Source organism: Acipenser ruthenus, chromosome 20, assembly GCF_902713425.1.
Source record: "Acipenser ruthenus chromosome 20, fAciRut3.2 maternal haplotype, whole genome shotgun sequence".
NCBI classification, from domain to species: Eukaryota; Metazoa; Chordata; class Actinopteri; order Acipenseriformes; family Acipenseridae; genus Acipenser; species Acipenser ruthenus.
In genome coordinates this window covers 29,944,387-29,970,336 of record NC_081208.1, presented here as the reverse complement: position 1 = coordinate 29,970,336, position 25,950 = coordinate 29,944,387, and the positions used below count along the sequence as shown (strand labels likewise).

General features: G+C 41.2%; 2 protein-coding genes and 1 pseudogene across 3 annotated transcripts; 1 reads left to right on the top strand and 2 right to left on the bottom strand.

Annotated features, from left to right (window-relative positions):
• Positions 1-231: 231 nt before the first annotated feature.
• LOC117425736 (prolyl 3-hydroxylase OGFOD1-like) lies at positions 232-9,615 on the top strand (annotated as a pseudogene).
• A 684-nt stretch (positions 9,616-10,299) lies between these two features.
• On the bottom strand, positions 10,300-20,637 carry LOC117425970 (heat shock factor protein 4). Its single transcript, XM_034904241.2, has 13 exons — positions 20,467-20,637; positions 19,210-19,318; positions 18,464-18,591; positions 18,007-18,131; positions 17,031-17,106; positions 16,687-16,754; positions 15,574-15,673; positions 14,786-14,910; positions 14,197-14,388; positions 13,608-13,713; positions 13,395-13,460; positions 12,999-13,105; positions 10,300-12,830 (listed from the first exon to the last, which is right to left on the bottom strand). Exons 1-12 carry the CDS (start codon positions 20,590-20,592, stop codon positions 13,046-13,048), a joined length of 1,281 nt encoding a protein of 426 aa, XP_034760132.1. The 5' UTR covers positions 20,593-20,637; the 3' UTR covers positions 10,300-12,830; positions 12,999-13,045.
• Positions 20,638-21,221: 584 nt separating this feature from the next.
• Positions 21,222-25,934, bottom strand: LOC117425363 (F-box/LRR-repeat protein 8-like). Of its 2 annotated transcripts, XM_058993887.1 has the most exons (4): positions 25,805-25,934; positions 24,833-25,164; positions 24,365-24,523; positions 21,222-23,904 (listed from the first exon to the last, which is right to left on the bottom strand). In XM_058993887.1, the coding sequence occupies exons 2-4, from the start codon at positions 24,898-24,900 to the stop codon at positions 22,926-22,928; spliced, it is 1,206 nt and encodes a 401-aa protein (XP_058849870.1). In that variant the 5' UTR covers positions 24,901-25,164; positions 25,805-25,934; the 3' UTR covers positions 21,222-22,925. The 2 variants fall into 2 exon arrangements, with proteins under 2 accessions (XP_058849870.1, XP_058849871.1); XM_058993888.1 differs by lacking the exon at positions 24,833-25,164 and having other exon boundaries at positions 25,805-25,933.
• Between the last annotated feature and the right edge of the window lie 16 nt (positions 25,935-25,950).

The following is a 25,950-nucleotide window of genomic DNA, read 5'->3' as shown; positions in this document are numbered from 1 at the left end:
GGGGACCAGTTGTATGACATTTTAATGCAAATCTGCATAGATAGAGTGCTCTGGATAAATGGATATTGTATTTCCACATCAGCTTGATACTTGTTAGTTGCAGTGGTTTTATTTTTGTTTCTTGCTTTAACAATACATTTCCATGCTTCTTTTGGCAGTACCCATATATTCCTGCTCACATCACTAAACCAAAGGAACATAAGAAGCTTTTCCCTTATTTCCCTGTTTTGTTGCAGCTCTGTTCGCTGTGCCGAAAAACTACAAACTTGTAGCGGCTCCCTTGTTTGAGTTGTATGATAACGCCCCAGGCTATGGACCCATCATCTCCAGTCTTCCACAGCTTCTTAGCAGGTGAGAGGAATGTGTTTAAGGGAGGGGACACCTTTATACCTTTGTACAATTGCATAGAATACAGTTTGTTTAATTTGTCTATTACCAGGTGTTAAGTAAATACTACTGAGAAATATACAGTGCTCCCCATTTTTTACTATCTGACTTGAAATATTGAGAAAGTGTGTGAAGGTATATAGAGTAAAAAATACAATTCAAGTTCAATTAACATAGACTGGAGTTAAACTTGTGAAATATCGAGGGAGCACTGTAAACCCAAATTGCTGAGTAGATAGTAGGGATGGAAATAAAACTCCTATTGCATGGCAATTTCACCCATTCCAGGTTTTACTACAAGCCTGATTAGCGACAGTGTATAGGTAACAAGCTCAGGTGTGTCTTACTAAACTCATAGTAAAACCAGGAATGGATCAAACTGCTATGCAGTGAGAGTCCTGTTTCCATCACTAGATAGGTACTTTGGTCATTGCCTGCCATTTAATTTTATTTTATTTTTTTTTATATTTCAGGTTCAATTTTATTTACAACTGATCGCCACCAAGTTTTCCAGCACACTTGATTGATTAGCAGATTGATTGATTGAGAAACTGTCTCTGTGAGCACAGCTTCAGAAAGTGCAAGATCTGGATAAAAGTTCCTTGGAATACAAGGACAAAAAAAAGTGAATTGTTTTGTTACAGCAGTGTAAAATGTCTCCTTGTTTTAAGAAATTGGTTAAACTTGATTTAAAAAAAAAAAAAAAAAAAAAAAAAAAGTGATTTGTTCTAAATAATGGAGTGAAATGCTTTGTGTTAAACATTTATCATTTTTCATTATAGCTACTACTTTTGTACTTCATTAAAACTGTTGCCCAATGCCTGGACCGTCTGTCCACTGTGTACTTGAGATGCTGTGGACACTTTGCAAGGGTTTAACAAATGCTTCACATCTAGAAGCCAGACACTTCAATTGATAATGAAATACATATTTCCACATTTTTGCTTCTCATGTTACATGTAATCTTGCCGTGACACTTAACCAAATGTTACCCATAACTTGCAATGATACTGAAACCATGTCAGCTAGCCTAACATTCAGCTAATGCCCTTTTCGTTCAGCTGCAATGTTTGTCTTATGCAGTTTAGCTCGTTTTGCTGGAATTGTACAAGTGAAGACCTTTTCAAGGTGGAATGCTTTTTATCTAGTTATTCTAGTGCCAGTGAAGTCAGAATCACCAGCCTCCCAAGTCAGGACTTGTTGCTGCTATTAAGGTGCTTGAATGTATTGATCTCTCATCCACTGCTCAAAACAAGAAATATTCAGAAATGTGTATATTGCTTATTCAGAGGGGCCAAGGAGCAATCGTCCAACGAGTGAGGTTTCTGTATCTATTTTTAATGCATTATTATTGCCCATCTTTTATGAAAGTCACTCCTAAAACAGGACACAAAGTTCCTAAAATGAGTAAGGCTTTGCACTTCTGCTTAATTTTCTTTTAGTGTTTCTACTGGTAGTTATGTTCTACCACTGGATGAATATGAGTATGACTGTATGCACACATACATAGCCATGAATTGAGCCATGTATACAGAAACATAAATTCATGACGAAGTGTGAGGCGGGGGCAGGTGAATCTGTGCATCATGGCATTCTACAGTGCAGAAAATACAGGAGAAAACGGCATTCTTTAACTGGATACTTGTGGGTATTAAATGAAGGTATATGCGTTTCAGAGGAACACACAAATCAAGTTCCAAAAGGGTACTGTAGTTGTGCAAGCATTATTATTTTTTTGCTTGATTTATTCCTAAAATCAACAGTAGATGGCAGCAATAAAGCAGTTTGGCAGCCATTTAAAAAATTGGTAACTTCAAAAAGAATGTTAGCCATGATAATACTGGTGGTTGTTCTTGCCTTGTGCTAGTGTGGATAGAGAGAAATGGATTGTGGGAGTTGTAGTTTTGAATCATCCGACTTCACGTGACTTTTTCAGCAGCTGCGATTCAGGCTCTGAATTTCTGCTCAGCTTCTGGTGTTACAGTTATATTCGTACACTGCTCAGAAAAGACATTTTAAAAAACTCACCTGGGCAGGAAAAATGAACTCAAAACGAAAGCATTTAGACATCCATGGCACAGGGAAGAAGAAAGAGAAGCGAGAAGAAGAAGTCAGGATTTCAGATGTAATCAGCGAAGAAGTGGTAAAAAACAGAGTGAGAGAGACTTGGAGCAGGAAAGAGCGATACTCTCATGGTAAGAGTGTGTGTGTACGTGCAGTCAATACTGCCCTAATAGCAAATCGCGGGTTACTATGCATTACTAAACTGCATTGCAGACAGCGTCTAGGAGGGTGATCAGTGTAGAGAACAAACAATACATTATTAAAGGAAGAGGTAGAACAGCCGAGCTGTCCTAGGGGGAATGTGGGGTGGTTATTTTGATTTGCAAATGTGTGCTGCCTAACTATAATAACGCAGTCTGAAATCGTACTTCCACTGCCCTGCACGCTGTATGTTGCAGTAGTAAAAGTCCACAATGGTAGCACGAATGCACTGGGGACTCATGCATGGTAATAACTTCCTGTAGAGCTGGGTAATAATCAGCTGCTTTGTGGAGAGCTCACAAATTGAGCTGTCGATTTAGATAGGTGGTGGTGAGCTGTCAGCAAATTCATTCAGCAGGGCCAAGACACAATAGAAAGGAAGTATGGCAAAGATACGGCTTGCGATAGCAGATTACTACTGCTAAATAGACACCCTTGTGTCCTCTGTGTTGTGAGAGAGCATGTCCTGTTGCCAGTCCAGTTTGTTTATATATCCCGTTTAACCCATTAAGTGCCATTGCCGTCATTTGAGGACAGGCTGCTTTGTAATTTTTCTGGAGCATTTTTAACTGGCATCTGCTTGGTATTTTAATTTTCTCTTGAACTATATTGTTATGATAACTTACTTTAGTTTTGTTAACTGCAAAAGTTAAGCCTGCATTCAATGCGTCAAATTACATAAATACAGCTTGTGTTAGGATTTTATTCAAAGAAAAAATAATTTGGTACTTAATGGCTGGTCATTAAAAAGCTGGTTTTTGGACGTGAACTTTGCCATGTGACCCTGGTGCTTTGGTCTGTTTGTTTCCTCAGAAGCAGGTATAGAAGTGGATGCAAAGCCATTCCCCCACTGCATAATAAAAGACTTCATTCAGAGTCAGAGCTTCCTTGAAGGGCTGCAGAAAGAGCTTCTGGACCTGAACTTCCGTCAGAAATCCAACGACCTGTACAAGTTTAAACAGGTACGACGACATCAATCAATCAATCAATCAATCAATCCCTAGAAGCGAGCACTGTACTCTGAATGTGTATTGTCTTTCATTAAATTGATTTTGTTTTAGCTGAGGCACAGTGTGAAATAAACTGGCTACACTTTCATTTTGACAGTCAGCTGACTTAAAAAAGAGGAAAGACTCCCATATTTCAGCTTTGAGGTAAGCACGAAGGATTTCTCCCCTATATTTTTTAATACATATATTTTTTTAGTAAGTATAACGGGCAGTGTTGTGTGATACACTGCTGTTACGGATTCTGACCTGTTCCCTGTTGGTGAGATGAGATGAAGTTAAAAGCTCTATAAGCATGAATGCAGAGGAGCCTGGTTCTTTTGCATAGCGGTTAAGACTTGTTTGCAGTGTGCGGGGTCACTGGTTCACACCCAGCCTCCGCCCTATTGCATAAGGTTTGTTGTGACTGGTTATTGCTGTGGGAGTGGATCAGCTTTTGCACACTCGCTTGTGGGGCATTCCGGTGAGGGGGGACCAGGGAGAGTGGCTCCACGCTTGTCTTAATTAACAACTGAAAAACTAACAAATGTTTTGCTATGAAAATGGCATTTTTTTTCACTTTTTTTTCTGCATGCACACAACACCTACTTTAAAATCAGATTACTAAAATGCTAGAGACAGTAAGAGGTGTAGCCATATATAATATAAAAAAAAATACTTAGCAGTGTGTACACAGTCACAATATACACTCTTGTGGGTGTCTTATGCTCCTCTGCATTTCTTATGAGAATGTCACTCCCTGACGGTTTCCTGTGTTAACGGATTGTGTTCACACAGAAAGGTGCTGTTTGAACAGTTTCGGTCCTGGCTCTCGGAGGTTATGCAGGTGGAGCTGGAGAACACGGTGGACATATCCTGTGCTAAGTATGAATACACCGGTAAGCTGTGACAACACACACGTGCAACAGAGATCCACTTCTTCACAAATAAACAGCGTGGGTGTATATAGATGTGTGTGTATATATATATATATATATATAATTTTTTTTAACAGATGTTCTGCTTTGTCACGATGATGAGTTGGAGGGAAGGAGGATCGCATTCATCCTTTATCTAGTTCCCCCGTGGGACAGAAGTGATGGAGGCACCCTGGACTTGTACAGCACAGACGGTAACTGTTTCAGATCCTGTCGAAAGTGTTCAGTCTGTCACGTGGTTGTGATGTACAGTAGTACTTGACGAGGAAGGCAGATAGTCCACTGGCGTCCTTTTGTTGCTGTGGATTCCTTTTAAAGTGAACCTTTTTGGGGTGGCTTCGCAGACCCCAGTTAGCACTAATCTTGGGCTGCCTTGCCTTCGGTAACATTAGGTAGTGAGAGATTAGTGCTAATCAGGGACTGTGAAACTCTAAGGTAAAGCTTGTTCTAAATAAGCTTTTAAATGCAGCCATGCTACCAGAGCGCTGATAACAGTGGAGTCAGGCTGGGGCTCAACTCCTGTTTTTCAATTCCAATTGCATTTCCAATTCCTTTTTAAAATCAATTCCAATTCCAATTCCCATTCCCTTGTAATCAATTCCAACACATCATTGATCAACATTGCAATTAGCTGCATTCTGTTAAAATGAGCTTCTTACACACAGTGGCAACAATTGGCTTAAACTGATCACTGTTAGTCAGTGTAATTGGCTTCCGATGAAAACAGCTGAACAATTACAACAATTATTGTGTCTCTAAAATATGTGTCTTGGAAGGAATTGGAACAGGAATTGAAAGAAGGTATTGACTCAGCCCTGTTGGGAGTATGTCCGAAAGGCAAGCCAAACTTAACTGGGTGTTTGTTTCTCATTTGTTTGCATCAGAGCATTGCCAGCCTCAGCAGATAGTGCAGTCTGTGCTGCCCTCTCTCAACACATTAGTGTTCTTTGAGGTGTCTCCTGTCTCCTTCCACCAGGTAAGTGTCTTAGCACTCCCAGGGGAGACTTGGGGTTTGATGCAGCAAAGTTGCCACAAACTAGGTCTCCAGGAACCAGGTTTCAAGCCACTGTTCCTGCAAAAAAGTGGCTTTGTGTTCCCTAAGCTTAACACAGCCCCTATAAAGCATATAGAAATACAGTTTTGTGAAATGCAGAGCTGTGATGGGTTTCCAGCGCAGTGGTTTCTGACATGTTCTTGTTCACGTTTGCCAGGTGTCTGAATGACCTCAGAAGGGAAGCGGCGGCTGTCTGTGAGCGGCTGGTTCCACGGGCGCTCGTTGGAGAGACCCCCCCGGTACATGGAACCCACGCAGCCCCGGACCCCACACATACCACGCGATGTACGCTCCCCTTACTGAATCTTCAGCTTTGTCAGGACAGACCCGTTCAAAGCCACGCAGCCCCGGACCCCACACATACCACGCGATGTACGCTCCCCTTACTGAATCTTCAGCTTTGTCAGGACAGACCTGTTCAAAGCCACGCAGCCCCGGACCCCACACATACCACGCGATGTACGCTCCCCTTACTGAATCTTCAGCTTTGTCAGGACAGACCCGTTCAAAGCCACGCAGCCCCGGACCCCACACATACCACGCGATGTACGCTCCCCTTACTGAATCTTCAGCTTTGTCAGGACAGACCCATTCAAAGCCACGCAGCCCCGGACCCCACACATACCACGCGATGTACGCTCCCCTTACTGAATCTTCAGCTTTGTCAGGACAGACCCGTTCAAAGCCACGCAGCCCCGGACCCCACACATACCACGCGATGTACGCTCCCCTTACTGAATCTTCAGCTTTGTCAGGACAGACCCGTTCAAAGCCATTCAAAACCCAAGAAAATAAACAAGGAAAACATGCTTGGCGGTTTTGAAGACGGTTATTGTTGTTCTTACTAAGTCCTGGGATCAAATATAAATGATGGAATCCCTAAAAGCACTAAAAAATGTACTACCATGAATAACAAAAACAAAGTGCCCATGTGATGAGATAACTGGTATGTTTTGGGTGTTCGTTCAGTGTTCTCGGGGTACATAATTGCACAATGTTGACATGGTTTTTTATTTGTGTTTAACAAGTTTACTTGCAGTACAGCTAGAGATGACGTGCACTGGTACTAATTGCCCTAATTAAACAAAAATATAAAATTAAATATATTAATTAAATATTAAATATCAGGAAGTGGAGCAGAAACAATTCCTTGCTGTTGGTTTAACCTGATATTTTATAGGACTGCTTAAGGCGTCCATTCTAATTATACAGTACTTCCAAAAGGTGACAAACCCAGGCATAATGGATTCAGTCTTGCTGCTATATTAATATAACAATGGCAAATTGCCTTGACAGCTGTGACCACAGTTATTGAAACGATATGTGGGGGAGGTCTTTGGGGGTCATTTCAGTTTAAACAGACGTGGCGTTTAATCTGTTTTGAAGAACTTCTGAAGTGTTCTGTTTTTGCGCTTAACCTGTTCATCTCATTTGAGGACAGGCTGCTGTGTAATTTAGAATCTTTTTTAACTGGCATCTCCCTGCTATTTAAATGTTTCTCTTTAACTGGATTGTTATGATAACTCACTCTAATTGTGTTAACCGCAAAAGTCTGAATGTAATGTATCAAATTCCATAAATACAGCTTGTGTTCGGATGCTTAATGGGTTAATTGGGATGGCTAAGCTACTTTAATGAGTTGTTTTCCAGTGAATAACAGGACAGACGTTCCTGTTAATATGCTGTGCAGTGGAGTCTGGAGAAACGTTCTGGTTCAATGGCTTTGATGTGTGTGTCTCCCAGGAATCTCTGCTCTGTGAGTGGGTGAACCCCCAGTACATGGACCTGGCTTACCAGGCACAGGTGCAGGAGGAGTTTGAGGAGAGCTCCGAGATTCTCTTAAAGGACTTTCTCAAGGTAATTGTTTTAAATGCTGGTATTGTATAGAAATCTGCTCGTCCTTCAGCTCACAGCACTGCAGACCTCCGAAGAGATCTGGGATAAATAACTCCACACAATACAGCGGATTAGTTAACCAGGCCCAGTACTTATATTCATCCGAGACACTGGAACGATTTAACTCTGTATAGTTGTCCTGTAGTACATTACTTAGTGCTGAAATAGTTACTGTGCAACCCCCAGAGACGGGCTGCCATACATAATGAATGTTTCTCGTGAGATTTTGCAAGATACAGTGTCACTTTGTGGCTGAACATTCCAATTGCTGTTTCCCTGCATGGGATTTTTGCAAAGCATGCTATTACAAATACAGTGTAGACTCATCTATCCAACTCAGTTATCCACCAGGTGCATATACTGTACACAGACAGTGCACATATCCAGAGATCTGTCACTGCCATTTAACTTGTCTGAAATGAATTCTTTGTGCATATTCAGGCAGACAAGTTTGACATGGTGTGCGAAGCTCTGCGAAAATCAGACATTGTTTGGAAAAGAAGAGGACCTCCTAACAAAAGGTAAGGTAAGGTAAGGGGGTTTAGGGAGAGCTTTGTGCCCCAGAGAGGCTTCAGGAGAGTACAATAGTTCTGATGCTTTTTTTGGCTGCTGTGACCTGTGTGTTTTTTGGAAGGTGCTATGAGTGTGCGGAGGAGGCTGTCCTACCCGAGTGTGTGAGTCAGTGCTGGGAGCTGCTGGCCTCGGAGGCCATGTTTCTGCTGCTCTCCAACTTCACCGGGCTCAAGCTGCACTACCTGGCGTCTGGAAATGATGACGATGATGAAGAGGAGGAGACTGACGAGACTGTAGCTGGATCCTCAGACGCCGCCGGGAACTCCATTGCTGGGCTTGAAGAAAAAGAAGCACCAGGAAAGACCACAGAAGGTATGAAGCGTTGAGAAGTAGAGCAGCGTTTTGTTTTTACAGGAAGCATTTCCATCATGTGCACTTTGGTACCAGGCTTTGATGGATCAGTCTCCTGCATCGCAGATATATAGATATATAAATGTTGCACTGTTGCATTGCATGGGGTGGGGGAAGAGAATGGCAGGACTATAAAAGCATCAGCACAATGCATAGACTGCAGCTTGAACCAGTGGTAAATGTGAAAAAATGTTTCTCGTGGAATGTAGTGATCTGATTTGCAGTGAGCAAATGGATACACGTATAAGAGGTTGTGAGTGTAGTGGTTGTGTCCCCCTGCAGAGCCGAGCGCTCCTGTGTGCCGTGGGGAGCTGCGGCGGTGGCAGCACGGTGATTACACCATCGTTCATGACACCGACGTGGGGAACGCAGAGTTCGCACTGGACCTGCTGCTCTTCCTCGGCTGCGAAGGTAACTGGATGAACAGTGTTGTTTCTTTGCTGCATTGCATACGGACTGCACTACATGCAACAAAGCAGTGTGTACGGTGAAAAACAACTGCTGGATGTAGCACTTTTATAAGATGTCGTTCGGTTTATGTTTCAGACTGGCAGACAGAATATGGAGGATTTACATCATATATTGCAAACGGAGAGGATGAAGAGGTAAGTGGCAAGCTGTTACAGAACCCTACGGTCCCCAGAATCGACAAGCTGTTACAGAACCCTACGGTCCCCAGAATCGACAAGCTGTTACAGAACCCTACGGTCCCCAGAATCGACAAGCTGTTACAGAACCCTACGGTCCCCAGAATCGACAAGCTTTTACAGAACCCTACGGTCCCCAGAATCGACAAGCTGTTACAGAACCCTACGGTCCCCAGAATCGACAAGCTGTTACGAAGTTGTGTTAGAAACGTGTTAAGAATGAGTGAAAGCGTGACGTGATATACGTGCCGCCCCCCATCCCCATTGGATGAATGGTTGTTTAGTAACAGTTGTGCTTTTATTTATTTACATGTATTTAATATATTTTTTGCAGCTCTTGACCATCTATCCAGAGAACAACTCCCTGGCCCTGGTTTACAGAGACAAAGAGACATTAAAGTTTGTAAAGCACGTTAAACACCAGAGCTTGGAGCGTCTGAGGAAAAACCCAGACCGACAAGGATTCTACGACTTCTCCTTTGTTTATTATGAGTGATTAAAAACACCCTTGAACTGTACTGGCTGGTGTCCTCAATCAGGGAGAAAAAAAGCAGGGTTTAAGACCGTCAAACCAGTGTGAAGCACCGCCAATCTAGGATTCCCACTCTGTTCCCAATCCTATGGTTTATCACGTAAGTGACTGACATGTAAAGACTACTTTGAGGATTTATAAGCAGGTTTAAACATACACGTTGCCCAGGGTTACTCTCCTGGATATTAGAGCTGCACAAACTGATTGTTTGGATTGTCCACACCTGATTTCTGCAGACAGCTCAATCCCTGTAATCCAGTCATCGGTTCGTGCAGCTCTACTGCGTTTACACAGAACATTTTAGACAGCATCTTAACCAGTTGTTAAACTGGTTTGACTGTAGCATTTTGATTTGCATTTCTACACGGTGTTAAAGAAAAACAAACCAGAATCACAAAACATTCATACCTAAAGATTTTCAAAAAGTTTATTCATTTTGAAGTAGACATAAAGATAATCCATAAGCCTTCATCTTTGATACACAATATCCAGAGTTACAGAGCTTAATTGTTTAAAAAAAACAAAAAAAAACACACTATTCTACCTGTCTACACAAAATTGCATATAATAGCACTGAATATTGGATTTTTCAGCATAAAATAAAAAATGCATTATACTTAAGGCTTCTGTTTTTCGGTTTTTATTAATTTTATTTTTCGGTGCTTTTAGATTTTTCGTAAAGCTTTTTTTTTTTTTTTTTTTTAATGTAAATCGTTTTTTTCTGGGCTTTTGCTTTTTATATACTGTCTGAAATTATTGTTTTCGGTTACTTTCCAAAACGCTTGCCCATTATTTTCTGTCAAAATATGTATAGTAGTAACTCGACAGTACTTGCACGCATAAGTTGTACCTTCTTTCCTTTGCTGTCTTCAACAACGAAATCCTCATGGTCACAGGCACATTCTTCTGGGGTTTTTTTGTGTGTAGGCATTTTTTTACATTTCACCACAATTTGCAATTCTATTTTAAATCCTCTGAGTATCGTAACTGTAAATACAGCTTTAAATCCCGTGAACAAGCCTCCATTCCTAATTGTAATCTCGTTTTAAATCTCACAAGCGGAGTCTCCAGTATAAATGTAGGAATGTGCTGCCACTCAGAAGCTGGTGTGGGTTTAAAGTATTAAGAACGAATTAATGATAGCTACAAGTCAGGAAGGAAGGACATTGCTCAGCTGCACTGGGAAAGGTGGTTTTCTTTGTAGTAGTAGTAGGTTAAAATTGAAAATCAGAAGCCCTAATTACTGTACATGATAGGCAGCAATTCTTTGACTGCTGGTGTTACATTCATTTATGCCAGTGCAAATCTCATCAAAAAAATAAAAATTAAAGCAGTACTGCAACTTTTAAAAAATCCTGAAGATAAGCAACCATTTCATACCACACCAAATTAACTGTCTACAAATACCAAACAAGGACTAATCATGATCAAGCCTGTCTATGCCCATGCAGTGTGTATTCCTAGTTCAATGTGTTTGCCACTGTATTGCAGGTCTACCATTGTATTTAGTAAAGCCCATACATTACATTTTTCTTTACATTCCAACGGTCATCTTATTGCACATTTCTTAATTAAGAGCACAAGCATCTATAGCGATAGCGCGACAGGTGCAGCACAGTGTAAACCGTAAGGATACACTCCAATATAGAGATAGAGAAACAGGTGCAGCACAGTGTAAACCATAAGCTAAATACTCAAAGTGCTGACATGCTGGTAATGCATTGCAGTCCTTAAGTGGAAGATCTGGTACCGTATTCACACTACCCTTAATAAAGCATGATCAACACGTGCAGAAAGCGTGACTGCATGGCGTGAATGACAGTCATGTTTTCAGCAAGTGCTGATCACCCACTGGATGCGTTAGCAAGGTCGTTAGCAAGATCTGCCTTGTGGCTTCAGGTCGAGACTCCCCAAGTGGCTTTAGTGTCGCATCAATCACTTTTTTTTCATTTATGGGGCAAGGGTGAATGGAACATGTAAAAATATAACATCTTCCATATGCACAAAAATAAAAGTCGTTGTTGACAACTCAATCAAAACAGCAAAGGTCTGTAATATAGCACAATAAACACATTTATACTGTTGCTTAAAGAAATCTGAAATATTGATGGCGCTGTGCAAATAAAGCAAGATATGGTCTTTAACTCATTCAGTGATGAAAATTCCAAAAGGGAAAAACAAGCAAAACATTAAAAACATACGATTAATATCCTTTATGCATGTATTTATATAAATACAAATATATAGTATTTCAAAAATATAACATCATGATAATTATATAAAGGGAATACCGGTAGTAGGCTGTTCCACTTGCAGTGTGAGTCCATGTCGCATGGAGAGAGGAATCCACGTTGCTGAGGGTTCATTACAGTGCGCCTCGGATTGGATCCCTTCTTTCCACTGTCATTTCCACACAAGTAAACATAACCTGGGAGCACTCTCTTTATAGTTCCCCCAACCAAGCCGAAGCATGCGTCTGGTGGCCCTTCAGCAGTTGATGTTACTTTTAAAGCAGGTGTAACTATACCTTTCTGGAGTTTAGTGGTCATTATTCGTCTGTGCATGGCAGTAGAATGCAGTACAAGTAAAACATGTGTTAAGTTCGCTGTACACCCAAGCGTCACAGTTGCTCATATCCATTTGCAATACAACCTTGCTCTACATTGTAACTACAGATAGTCAACAGGTAGCATGTCCACAGTTTTAGTGAGGATGACCAGACTTCAGAACATAACAGATGTCATTGTTTTAGAAGACCGCTTCCACCCAAAACTAAAGAGTGGCAGTCTAGGACAGTAGTCTTCCTGTACCTGAATTCGTTAATTTGATAGTTATCACAGTTTAGGGTCACATCACTGCACGTCGGTCGAATTTCTACACAGAACCATCACCCGATGTCTTTTACCTCTGTAGGACATAGCCCCCCCCACCCCCCTCCCCCTGTTGCATCACACAAAGGCTGCTTCAGGAAGCCCCAGGATGTCGAACATGGATTTGCCGTCAGACGTGGTCCAAAGTCCTTATCGGTCAACGCAGGTTTTTAAAAACCATACATCTCAAACCCATTTTCTTCTGAAGGAGTTTCAAATGAACAACGGCGCACATTTATTTGGTTTAAAAAGACAGCATGTACCATCCAAGCCGAAGGTGCAACTCCCAAGGCATTCTGAGCACTTGGCCGTGGCCTCGCAGATTTCATTCCTGGACAAATGGAAAGGAAGCACTCCATTAGAACAAGTTTCTATAGCAGCCCGGGGAACTTGTTTTTGGATGGCTTAATCAGCACCGGTTAATAAATAGTGCAGTTTTATGCACTGACATGCAATATTCTTGTCTTGGATGAGAATCTAAGGCTGAAGTAGAAGTTACCTCTTTCTGTAGCAGTTCAAGTTAATTTTATCACTGTGTTTGGGGCTTCACTGGTCTTCACATGCAGATCCATTGTACGCTTCAGAATCTTGGTGCAAAAGTATGTACTGTAAAGTGTAAACACATATAAGTTTACTCCCAAACTAAATGGTAAAATCTTAATATATTTTTTTTGTATCTGTAGGTCAAAAATGCAGAGATCATTCTGGTGGGGATGGGGGGGGGGTTATTCTTTAAAAAAGAAAAAAAAAAGAGACACACAAGGGAGTGCTTTAAGCTTTTTATACCGTGAGGATTTAAAATCAAAGCACATTTATCAAAGATCAATAAGTAATCAAAACTGGACTTACATATACAAACTAGAAGGATGTCATATATGGCCAACAAACAACTCACCGATTTCAAATGGGCTTCCATGTCTGTAAAGTTCCATTCAGTTAAAGGAAGAGTGGTATTGAACGGCTGTTAAAAAAAAAAAAAAAAAAAATGAATAGTGGCATTAACTAGAAGAAAAGCATCATCTAATTACATGGTTACAACTCGACCACGTCTGTCAACCTCAACAGTCACTTTGTTTTTTATTTTGATCACAATTGCATTTTCACTCACTTCAGTGGCAGAGGACAGCTCAAAATTCTGCTGGTGACTCCTCAACAGCACTTGTAGATCCTCAAGGCTCACATCAACATTCTCCACACTGTCGCTCATTTCTGCCCTGCAAAAGAAAACAGTTAGGCTCGGTAAACAAAATCTTGTTTTGTTTTGTTTTTTTTCGGAAAAACAAAATAAACTTAGCAAAACAGCACCTGCATTTCATGTTTTAAACTGTATATTCAGGATGTTATATTCTGGGTACTGTGCAGTGCAACATCTTGGTGGCATAAGTCTTCCAAAGATGACTGAACCACTGCGTGGGGTTAAGGTTAATGTTAGGGTTAGGGTTAGGACAAGGGTTGAGGCACTTTTTGGTTGACAATGCTAGGGTGTCGAATTCAGATCACTTTGGTGTGTAGTGCAGATAGGCAATGGGGTGTCAGATCTAATGTCCTCACCGATTTCAAATGGGCTTCCATGTCTGTAAAGTTCCATTCAGTTAAAGGAAGAGTGGTATTGAACGGCTGTTCAATACCACTTGATATAGCCGAATACCTGGCTTATGGCAGGGAGAGTGTAGCGCACTCTGCATGTCGGGGCTCACCTATCGAGCGCGGCTCTCTTTGTCCTCCTCTCCAAGCCCCCCGCGCCCCGTTCCTCCAGGACGGACTGCACCATGGAGACTGGCAGGACGGGTGGCTCGGCGCACACCTCGCAGGAGCCCAGCGACACCGCCTCCCCGCGCCCACGCACCCTGGGGCTCACCGGCTCCTCCTTGATCAGCAGCAGACACTCCCTGTGCGCCCACACACACATCAGAACAAACAGCACGCTTTTAACAAAAGAAGCCTTGTCCATCCTGCCTTTGAGATGTAAATCTATAAAGACAGCACAGGTTTAACTTAGTTCACCATGTCCCGAATCGAAGCACAGTTGCAAGCAAAGGACGCAAATATATCAGCACGATTAGTTTGGTTAAGTTTTGCAACTTTGTGACTGCAGGGCCAGCACAGGTACATCTCAATAGTACGAATGCTAATACAAAGAGAGACCACCATATCCCTAATCAAAGTGCAATTCCAAGCAATGGACACTATGGCAGCGCAATGGGTACCAGTGCCAATACTGCTTATTAGTTTAGCTCCGTGTGCTTGAAAGCTTGGCTAGCACTCCTGTTTAGTCACTTCTCTCACCTGGATTCCTCCATTGGTGACGCCATGGCTATGGAACCTGGCTGTAGCATTTCAGTGACATCCGATATGATTGGTCCACCAGCCATTACAGCACTGTTTGAACAGGAGGCAGTTTCTGCGGATGGCTGAAAGGAAAGGTGCGTCACGTGGTCAAATAAGACATGCTTTTCAATGAAAAGAACCCCATTTCGATCAGAGGTATAATTCTGTTAAAGGAGAGTTAAATCTTTCTAACCTAGCCTTTATGAATGAGCTAACTGCTGTGGCAATGCAGTTGGTATTTACCAGACTTGACACTTTAATATTGATAAAAACATCAATTGAACTAAACTTTAGTAGATCTCAATGCCACTACTAAAATAGCACTTTGTGTGTTTTTGCAGATTGAAATTGTCTAAAGATACAACCTTGGTACTCGACTTGTAATACTTAAAAGATAAATTGAATAGACCTCAAAGTAGGTTACATAAAACTGTTAATGCTATTCATAAACTCAGACAATACATTATAGAGTAGAAGCACTCTACATAGACTTCTGGAATTTGTGCTATGACAAGAGTTATCTTGAATCTCATGCTGTCATATGAGAGAGAGAGAGAGAGAGAGAGAGAGAGAGAGAGAGAGAGAGAGGAGAGGACATACTTATTTTGGCATGATGTCATCGTGTAGTGTTTTAGATTTGTGGAAACCTGTTAAACACTGACCTGCACACCCTTGGTAAGCCTCGCTCACAGAAGAGTTAGTCTGTAGTATGAAATGTCAAAAATGTTCTCGCTGATAGGACTTACAGACTCAATAAAGTATGAATCGTGAAGAGGCTCCATTGACAGAGGATGGTTAAACTTGGAGGCAGGTGGGGCAGCATTTCCATCGTCCAGCATGAGAGGTCTGCAGAACAAGACGACAAGACAGAGGACAGAGGGTTAAAGCTGGAGGGAGATTCTGCACATGTACAGTGCAGTCCTGCAGTCATTTTGTATACAGTCTTAATATAAGTAAATGTGTTGTGTGCAGTGTGTCTTTGATTGTCTAAGACAGTGGTGCGCAAAGTGAGGGGCGCAGAGAGTCAGTAAGGGGGTGTGACTATGACTAAAGGCATCATATAAAAAGTTTGCACACCACTGGTATAAGAAATATCGTGTGTAGTTTGGGGTGAGATGCTCAAACTGTACAAAATGATTTCTGTTATAATAATCACTGGTTAAAGTAAGGGGGGGGCAAGCAATTATACACGGAAACTGTACAGTTAAATGCCATTGTGTGGGACAATATTAACAACTGTTATTTAAATAAAACAGGGCGCGTGTAACAGACCACCACCTAATCTTCCCACATGGGCCACCCCTGGAGCAGTGGAATCCACTACCACGTGTGAAGTCTTGGATAGCATAAGTTTTCCAAGAGTAATGGCCTTGTGGGTTAGGCACTGGGCCCCTCCCCCCTCCAGATTTCCACTTTAACCACTGATAATAAGAGCACAAAGAAAACAAACAAGAAAATGAATAAGAAGAATAATGAAGATTGAACAGGTATTAAAGAGTAGAATGCATCTCTAACGTTCTCCCACAGGAGGCGTCACGATCCCCACAACCACCACCATCACACCTGTTTTACTCTTTCCACCCCACAAGCACCACCACAGTCATTTATTTAAATAAAGGACCCGAGCTGAGCTGACAGGGCTCTTTCTATAGAATGCCCTGTTTAACTCTAAACAGAAACAGTCAGCAGGTCTGACTCAGCACTTCTCTCAATTCACTCAGGGTGCACCGCCTGTGGAACCGGCTATCAGGTGACTGATTCGTGCTGAGCCAGTGCATCAACTAGGAATCCCGCCCCGTATGTGTGTGTGTGTGTGTGTGTGTGTGCGTGCGTGTGCGTGCAATGCAGTGTGCACTCACAGCTTTCTCTTGATTCCAACGCTGCTATGCGAGTTCGATTGCATCTGGCTGAACAGGAACTGAATCAGCTGTAAACACAGATCCGAATGAATGAGGAGTTAGTCATTCAGTAACACAGGCACTGATTTATAGACTGAAAGAAAGGCATTGCGAATTGATCAGAGCGGCCGGGGGGGGGCTAATTAAGAGGAAAGGACCTCACTGTGTCCCGTGACTAAGGTCCTTTTCTCTTACTGGATGCACAATAGTTGCCAGATTCTCTATGGTTTAGCTCTTCTTTTGCAGTTAGTTACTCTGGAGTTGGATATTGCAGCATCACTTAATTAAGGAAGCTGTTTTCTTACCTTGTTCATTACTTTCTGCTGCTGTGTGTGGTTCTGTCTTAAAGAGACAACTTCCCGCCAGAGGACTTCGTTTTGACTGGAATATTAACACATGTTTGTTATATATATACACACACACACACACACCTCAGAACCTTTTTACTGTAGTACTTTGTTCAAACAGCTGAGCCCAGGTGCAACGTTGCATGATAATAGTTCTGAATCTACATAGGAATGTGAAGTTGCCAAGCAAGCTTCCTTTATAGAAGGACCAACTATGTTGTACAAGGTCCATTAACACAGAAAGGCTACTGCCTACTGAGCTACTGATAGCCCATGTCTGCAAAGCCACTGTGAAGTGTTTACAGATACTTGCTTACAAATGTTTGTCCTTCTTAACCCATAAAGTACCAAATATATTTTTCTTTGAAAAGAAATCGGAACACTAGCTGTATTTATGGAATGTGATACATTTACAGTAAGTTATTATAACGATATAGTTAGAGAAAATTAAAATAACAGGTAGATGCCAGTTAAAAAGGCACCAAAAAATTACAAAGTAGCCTGTCCTTAAATAGAAACAATTACAACGAATGGGTTAATCTATAGTGAGACAGAACCCTTCATGATTTGATTGGTCAATTCATGACAGTGTCAAGACTTTATTTTAATAGTAAACAGACATGCTGTGTATTACTATTATTGAAAAAAAAAAAAAAAAAATCATGAAAAAACTGAAGTCATCAGCACAAATATGTGTGATTTCTCTTTAAGTGGCTAACATGGCAGGCACAGGGCTGAAGATATATATGTAATGTATCAAACCCCCGGCAGTATTCAGGCTACCCAGTCAGAATTACAACAGAATGCCAGGGACTTCAAACCTGTTCTTCCCTATTTTTCAAAAAGCGGGGCTTATCAAGTGCTTGCACTGTTGACTTCAGTGCCCACTTCTCCCCTGGGTGTTGAGCTGTATCAGCTGGCTGTGGATACTGACTGTGTCATGTCCTGCATCTGGCACTCCATGTTCTCCTGCTGACTCCTCAGGACCTGCACCTCGTACAGCAGCTTGCTCAGATCCTCCTGCCGGACCTTCGTCTCCTCGCTCTTCACTAGTGAAACCTGACACAGAACGCGACAGAGCAGAGAGTTAGGCAGGCCATCGCTTCGTACCGCTTCCCTTTTTTAATGACTTAAATTGCAAATCGGCAGTACAGGCCAGTGTGTCAGCAGTGTGGAGGGCCTCCATTCAGCAAGCCAAGCAGATGCCCAGAAGAGTTACTGAAGGGATAACATCATGTGACCCTCTATCACTCAGACTTATTGAGCAGCACTGTAGATAAAGAGATAGATAGGTACATACAGATAGCCATCAGACAGACACACACACAGACACAAAGACACACACAGACACAAAGACACACACACACACACACAGACAGAGCTGCTCCTACCTTCCGCTTGATGTGCTCCAGGAGGTGCTCATGGCTTTGCAGGAAGTACAGATGCTGGAACTCTGTGTCATCCCTCTCTGGCTTCACCAGCCCGCTCTGCTCAATGTTCACCACCTTCCTGAACCCGTCTGCACAGAATCACAGGCACAGTGTGAGCGGGGCAGCTAGCACCGCAGAGAGAAGCACGCACCAGCAAACAATGCTGTACCTGGAACCTCTCTTTAAAACCTATCCAGCGTTTAGAAGTATTCAGTACATTAGAGTTACCCTCCAGACGTTAATTTAATTGTACTTTACTGCCGAGAGAAAAGTGAGGAAATGAATAGGTTGATTAAAGGTAAAGAAGTCTCTACACAAAGTCAGACAGAAAGGTAACACACAGCGTTTCTAAAATTGACCGCTCCTGTGCAGTATTCAAATGAAGGAAGGGTTTGAACAACCAATCGAATGCAGTAAAGCATAGTTAAAGAACTGCACTACTATATGTAAAACATCTTTGTGAAATATAAAAATGCCACTATCCAACGTATCCCCTGTGAATAATGCTACCTTAGAAATATAGTTTGAACTTTGTACTGCCAACAGCATCTATGAGACTCTCTCCAGTTTGCTTTTGAATGGCTCACCTGCTGTTCTGTGTGTGTAACAGCATCTATGAGACTCTCTTCGGTTTGCTTTTGAATGGCTCACCTGCTGTTCTGTGTGTGTAACAGCAGTATGTCTTGGAAGACTTGCATGACACTTACACATGTTTAGCTGCCGAACGAAGCTTGCCATGTTGTTGTGTTTGAAGTATTTCGGTAACACCTCCTTGGCAAATCTGCCCTGGTCAAAGACATGGAAGCTTGTACCAGTCTGGAAAACAAGTGACAAAAACAATATATCATTTTTTCAATATATCATAAGTCTATGCATAATACACACTCAATAAAATCTGCTGTAATTTACACGAAAGTTAATGTCATTAGACAACTTACTACTAGTCATAGAATACATGCAAAATACACAAATCGTAAAATACATGCATGGTGCAATTTCAAACCTTTGTTATTGTTTTTTCAATCTCTACCCTTTCCCAAAATGAATGTATGCAGTATACAGCAGATTAGAAACACAATAACATACAAATTGATGGGAGAGAGAAGAGGCTGTTCGCCCCATCTAGGCAACTCCCTTCTTAGCACACCGTTTGCTCCTATTAATGTAAGGGAATCTAATTGCTCTCAATAATCTTAGTGTTTAGCAGTCCATTTGAACTAAAGACGACCAGACCATTGCATTACTCATTCAGACAGCTACTGTAGATTGAAGAGAAGGAAAGGTGCATGGGTTACAAACTGCCATTCTCCAGACGCAGTGCTTTTCCTAACTTACATACAGTGTGCATTCTCCAAATCAAATCTATATGAATTGTTATGGGGTGGCTGTATGTTGCTTTGTGTCGAGCACAATGGACAATTGATGAGGGGGTCCAAGGTTAAGATAAACTGCTTTCGCTGGTATTAGGCCTATTCAGAGAATATCTCTGCCATTCTGTCATTGGGGAAAAAGGTCTAAATACCAAGTGGTATAGATAGTATTTTCCTCTGAAGGTTTGTCATACCGCCAGACAGTTAAAGAATGTAAGAGAACAAATACTGGGAAAGCGTTATTTAAAGTGTGCTTTGATGGATTAAATAAACTTTTTTAAAGAAACCAACAAGAACCTAGAGCAGTTTTATAAAATATCAAACTATTTGTTATGTTCACAAAAAAAAAATACGTAAAATAAACACTTTAAATAACTGTGAAAAGGGACCTTCAAACGCAAGTGTTTATTTAAAGGCAGGTTTGAACAATTCAGATAATTTAGTATATCTATCTGTCTATATGAATAGTCTAATGGTTTTCAAAGAGGTTATCTAACCTTGGAGAAAGCATACGAAAACAAAAAAAAGAGCCAGCTTTCAATAAGGTCTAAACATTTTGTTTTATGAACTGGGCCTCAGAAGTTTTGTACTTACGGCACTCCAGCAAATGAGATGGTTTGTTTCAGGATCCTCCACCAGAGTCCAGAGTTTAGTGAGGAAGGCAGGGACATTGCTGGTGTACCCTCCATCCATGCCGAGTGAATTCGGAGACTCCTGCATTTTGCTAATCAAACTAATAAACTACAAACTACATCTCTGTAACAGTACAAGGCTTATCCAACTCTGACACTGACCCATTACTGAGCCAGATCAGCTGTGCTCGCACAATCCATAGTCAGCACAAAGCTGACCGCATCACCACACGCGGAACAATGGGGTGAATAAAAGAACAATATAGCGCATCACAATGCTGTGAATAATACACACAGTCATGCCTAGCATAATGCTGCAAAAAGAGAAGCACCGCTAACATCTGAAAAAAACGTACAGCTGAACGAGCAGGTGATTGTTGAAATGCCATTTGTTCCAAGAAATTCAATGACCTGAACACAGTCACATCTGGTTGGTTACAGTACAGTAGCTGCATTCTGCATGATAATGGTGATGAATTGCTATTTCTGGCAATCATGCAGCAAAAAGTTGTTTTTAAAAATGGGATGAACACTCATTGATGCTGTGGTTATTTAAAAAAAAAAAAAAAACATGAAAACCACACCATCAATAATATATATACGAATCAACGTTCAACTTCTTTTTACTGATGTTTTCATATAAATCACACCAGGGCTTTAGAAGACAGCAAGGATGTGTTTCAAGGTGCATGGATACGACTTTGAAAAGACCACAAATAAAAGCGTTTTCATTTTTATTAAAAGTCTTGATTAACATACACAGCACCACAAATAAATATCTCAATTATGTGGCATGTTGTTTGTGAAAATAAATACATTTTAATCTATAAAAATATAAACATAAAATACATTTTAGTCACACCCTTTTATTGTTTTTCAGCGATACACAGCTTGTGCAAAATTGGTTGTGTAAACCTGAATGAATTGGTTTTACTGGCCGATGCCTGATTTTAGACCACAATGCAGCAGAGCTTTGTGAATTCTACAGGATGATTTTATAAGCAGGACTTTTTTTTTGTTTTTAAGAGCATTTTACAGCAGGGATTGCAGCAAAAATAACAGTTTGTCATAAAACTCTTATATACCAAGAGAAGGCCTAGGCTTCATCAATTCAGTTATCCACACAGTTCTACATGTCTTATGCTACTGCCTGACACTGCGTTGATATTAGCTAGCTGTGTGCACACAGAACATACACTTGTGAAGATGGGACCACCGCCACTGGAGTAAAACTGGCAAGACCTCCAATGCACACACTTTGCATGTAAAAATTAATAAAAACAGATATACATGAAAGTAAAAATAGACATTATTTTATATTAGAAATGCACATGCAAGACTTCAATCTACCATGCTATGTTATCCACTCATGTCAATTTATAATGATCTTTAGCCTGGGGGAGGGGGGGAGGGGGGTGCTTATACAGTCATCTCCTACTAAAAGAACACCCCTCAGGAAGCAAGCGAGGTGTTCTTAAGGCCGAAGTGTTCTCTAAGATGGATTTAGCCACCAGACACAATATGAATCAAATCAATCAACAAATAAATAAATGCATGCATATGTATGACTTGTCATGACGCATGTGCATCAACATATGAAATGAACTGAGTAAGTAAAAGAAAAGCAATAGGGAAGTGTATGTTAATAAACTATAATAATAAAGTAATAGATAAACTAACAGCACCCCTACACACGTTACAAAATGCAGCAGCAGTATACAAGACATTCACATTATTTAACAGAACGGCGAAGCAACTCATCAGAAAGGGAAACACCAAATTGCTTGGCAACTTGTGTCTGATTCAGGTTTTTCAAAAGCTCGCACAATTTCCAATTTTTTGTAGCAAGAGAAACCACTGTGCATTTTGCCATTTGTTTACATGCCATTTTGTAGCGATGAGGTGCACTCATCGATGAGTCAATGATATGATGGCGGCTCTGGAAAGATTTCATAAATCAGTGTGCCTCAAGACACGCTCACGATGACAAGTCGCTTTTGAAAAGATTGAATAAACCATTTCAATTTAAGCTTGATGATGATGATGAGTTAGTTATCAGGTTACAAAACAGTGCTGTATCTGTTGTGAAGGTATCGCTATCAGTGCCAAGAAGGTGTTCTTTTAAGCAAAGTTCCTGTTCCTTTAGACGGAGCATTTACAATGGGAAAAAACAGTTTCACCAAAACGGTGTTCCCTTAGGCAAAGCGTTCTCTTAGGAGGTGTTCCTATACATGGAGACTAACGTACACAGGCACATGTGCTTGGAACCAAAGGAATAACTGCAAATTAACAGAAAACAGAGTACACCCAATTATGAACTTGTGCTCCTGTTTGCATCATTATAAAGTAAAGGACTTGTCCTACAGCATATGCGATGAAGCACAATTAGGCTGTCCCTAAATCATTCACCTCCAGCTGGCTTCACTTTATCACAGTGCACCTCCATGGGTGCAGTTCTTTGACAGTCTTTAGCGTGTACCTCCGCAGTCCTGGACAGCAGGATATGAAGGCTTGCACCACCTCCTGCGAAACCACGCAGTAACAGTGGATCTCCTTCAGGGAGACGCAGCAGCTGGCTAGCTCAATCAGCGCCGAGTTCAGCTTCTCGGAGGACGTGGTCTGCAGAACCAGCCTGTCCAACGAAGCATGGTAGTTTTTTGCTACAAAATTAACTTCTTTCACCAGGTACGTGTATGTGATTAGGTCCAAGCTCTTCATGGGGATTCCGGGCTGTAAAATCCATGTGATCTTCTTAGCAGGCAAAGTGTGATCTAGTATCATGTTAACAGATAGCGATGGGTGCCTTTTGCACAGAGTCACCCAAAACTGTCTGGAAATAGCAGGGATGTACTTATCCAGCCGCTCGCAGAACAGCTCCAGCAATTGGAAAGGGGGTCTCTCTGGCTTCAGCAGTTCGCTGAGCACGTTTTCCGACAAACTTGCATAGAACACTCCGAGAGTAGATAACTCTGGGCATACTGTCAATACGTGCTTAACCGTTTCTGCAGTTACGTTGCACACCAGGGTCTGGTTATTGATATACAGTTTCTGTAAATGTGGGCTTCTGGTGGCGATCAGCATAATAAGAGAATCATCTAGAGTGAAAGGCATGTGGCGGAAGTCAACCTCCCTTAAAGACAGGCCACTCGATTCGTTCTGGCAGATGTTTCTAAAGGTCTGCAGGATATCTTGTCCGGAGTAGAACAAAGGATTATCTCCTGTGCAACTGACACAGAGGTTTCTCAGCCTGCTGTTTGCATCGGTTGCATGTTTTATAACCTTAATCGCAATGCTGCGATTGATCGCCTCTGACTGGTTCAGAACTATCTTCAGGTGCTTGACTTTAGTCAGGAACTGGCAGAATGTCTGTAAAGCATGTTCTTCAGTTCCAGACTCACAACTGTGAATAACAATTTAAAATTAAGTTAAAGTCTCATTCTCAAAAACACCAGAATAAGACTTATATGTACAATCTTTCTATACCAGAATACTTGAAAGCTACTGTAGGGCTGCAAGTTACAAAAAAATAAGCATATGGCATAGAGTTCAAGTATTTTGTTCATCCTACATTAACAGACACATTTTCAGCAACTATTCTGTGTACAAGCAGCTTTCGAAGTCTGAATATCTGTGTTGAGGAAACAGTATAATCATATATAATCATACACAGAAAGTGTGATTTTATTCTTTCATATTGTGTGCATTTTTCCTCTAAAACTGCCCTCTAATCTAAACTGAGATAGTCACATGGAGCTAGTTTTCACAAAGCAGTTCTAGGTAGTAGTCTGCTAAATCCAATTCACTTCCATAAAATAACCCATTTATCCTTTAATCATATAGACTTGCATTGTTTAACCCACCTGACCTCCGTGTAATACCAGATAGTTGGGAATGAGATGGCTTCAGCCCATGCCTTGCACACTGAGGATGCAGAGTACCTGTCACAGAGAGGTAGGTAGGAGAAGACCTGGGCAAGAATTTCCACTGGGATCTCCATTGCAGAGCTGTAACAAGTTTTTCTGAAAAAGGAACGACTTCTAAAACTGAGATTATTAAAACAAACATAACTACAAAACAACCCCTTGCCATTTTTAACTTAATTTTCTTTTTACTCGTACTTTTAAATGCAAATAGTTAATGCTTCTGCGCTTTAAATTTGGAAAAAAAAAACTATGAACGAACTGGAAATACACGATTTGTAATATACACCTGACAGGTAAGCCCTGATACAGTGCACCCCCTTTACAATGCTGTAGTCGGGAGCCACAATTAACAGGCTATGCTATTGTGTTCCGCCTTATAACAAGTGAAAATAGGAGCCAGCTAACCGGTTCTGCAGAATACAGGTCTTACAATGCAATGAGGGAGCATCGTATATCTGACAACGGCCTTCCATGTCTCTGTCTTCAATAGCCTTTGCCAAAGCATAAAGGCACCTGTCTGTCTTTCCTTTCTAGTTTGGGCCCATTCCACATCACATGTGCTACAGCAACATTAGGGACTCCAGAAAACACTCCTTAGGATCAATTCAATCAAGAAAGCGTTCCTTTAGGAAGCTTGTGGCTATATAACTTTAAAAAGATGTGTTCCACCACGTTTTCAGTGCTCCAAACTGGAACACAGGTAACGTGGAACAGGCCTCTGGCTGCTTATTTACAATCTGCAAAGAAACAAACAGAATGTCTTAGGGTTCACTCCAGCTGACTTACCCCACCTTTCAATGTTGTGAAACACACACTTATTGTTCACAGTTCACTCTGGTACGTTTTACCTGTCTCAGGTACCTTTGATCACTTTTCTTTAAGAGAAGCAGGCCTGGATTGCCCCAGTTGACATGGTAACCCTAGTTACAGAGATGACGCCAGGAAGCCTGCTAGTAATACATTCTTTTTTGTAATGTAACGATATTATTTTCCGCTGTATTGTAATTTAAAAAGCACGACTTATTGAATTTAGTAAGGTAAAATCCCACTTTCTGTTGAAAGCCGGTGATTGCCTCTAAAACGGTCATATTTTCCAAACTGAAAAACAATGTACATTTAAGACACAACTTAATAAGGGAAAATGGAAAATCTGAACCGCCTTATCTTAATACATTGATTAATGTGAAATTAAATTAAAACCAAAACAACTACTTTTTGTTTTAATTGAAAATGTATCGGATATAGTTGAAACGTTTACGGTGGCTTACGCAAAAGGTGAAACAGTTTAAAATATTAAAGATTTATCAGGTTATTTTAGCATATATATCTATATGAAAGTGTCAGTCCATTTATTAGATAAAATAAGACGTATCTTACCCCTTTCAACGAACACACCCTCTGTGGAAATCAGCTGTTTGTTCTCCAGAAAGCAAGGGAGCGAGTTCCTGTCACGTGACCACAAAACTGCGTATCAGCCAATTGAAAACGCGGACTCTGAGTTAGCGTGGGCGTGTCTGTTACTG

Coding starts and splice junctions, on each gene's coding strand:
- LOC117425970 (XM_034904241.2), bottom strand. CDS start 20,592: ATGCAGGAGTCTCCGAATTCACTCGGCATGGATGGAGGGTACACCAGC. Junction 17,107..18,006: donor CAGATGCAGGACATGACACA/GTCAGTATCCAC, acceptor TTAATATTCCAG/TCAAAACGAAGTCCTCTGGC. Junction 13,714..14,196: donor AAGAGAGCCGCGCTCGATAG/GTGAGCCCCGAC, acceptor TTTCTTTTGCAG/GGCAGAAATGAGCGACAGTG.
- LOC117425363 (XM_058993887.1), bottom strand. CDS start 24,900: ATGGAAGGCCGTTGTCAGATATACGATGCTCCCTCATTGCATTGTAAG. Junction 24,524..24,832: donor ACCTGTATTCTGCAGAACCG/GTTAGCTGGCTC, acceptor TTCCTTTTTCAG/AAAAACTTGTTACAGCTCTG. Junction 23,905..24,364: donor TGGTATTACACGGAGGTCAG/GTGGGTTAAACA, acceptor TGTTATTCACAG/TTGTGAGTCTGGAACTGAAG.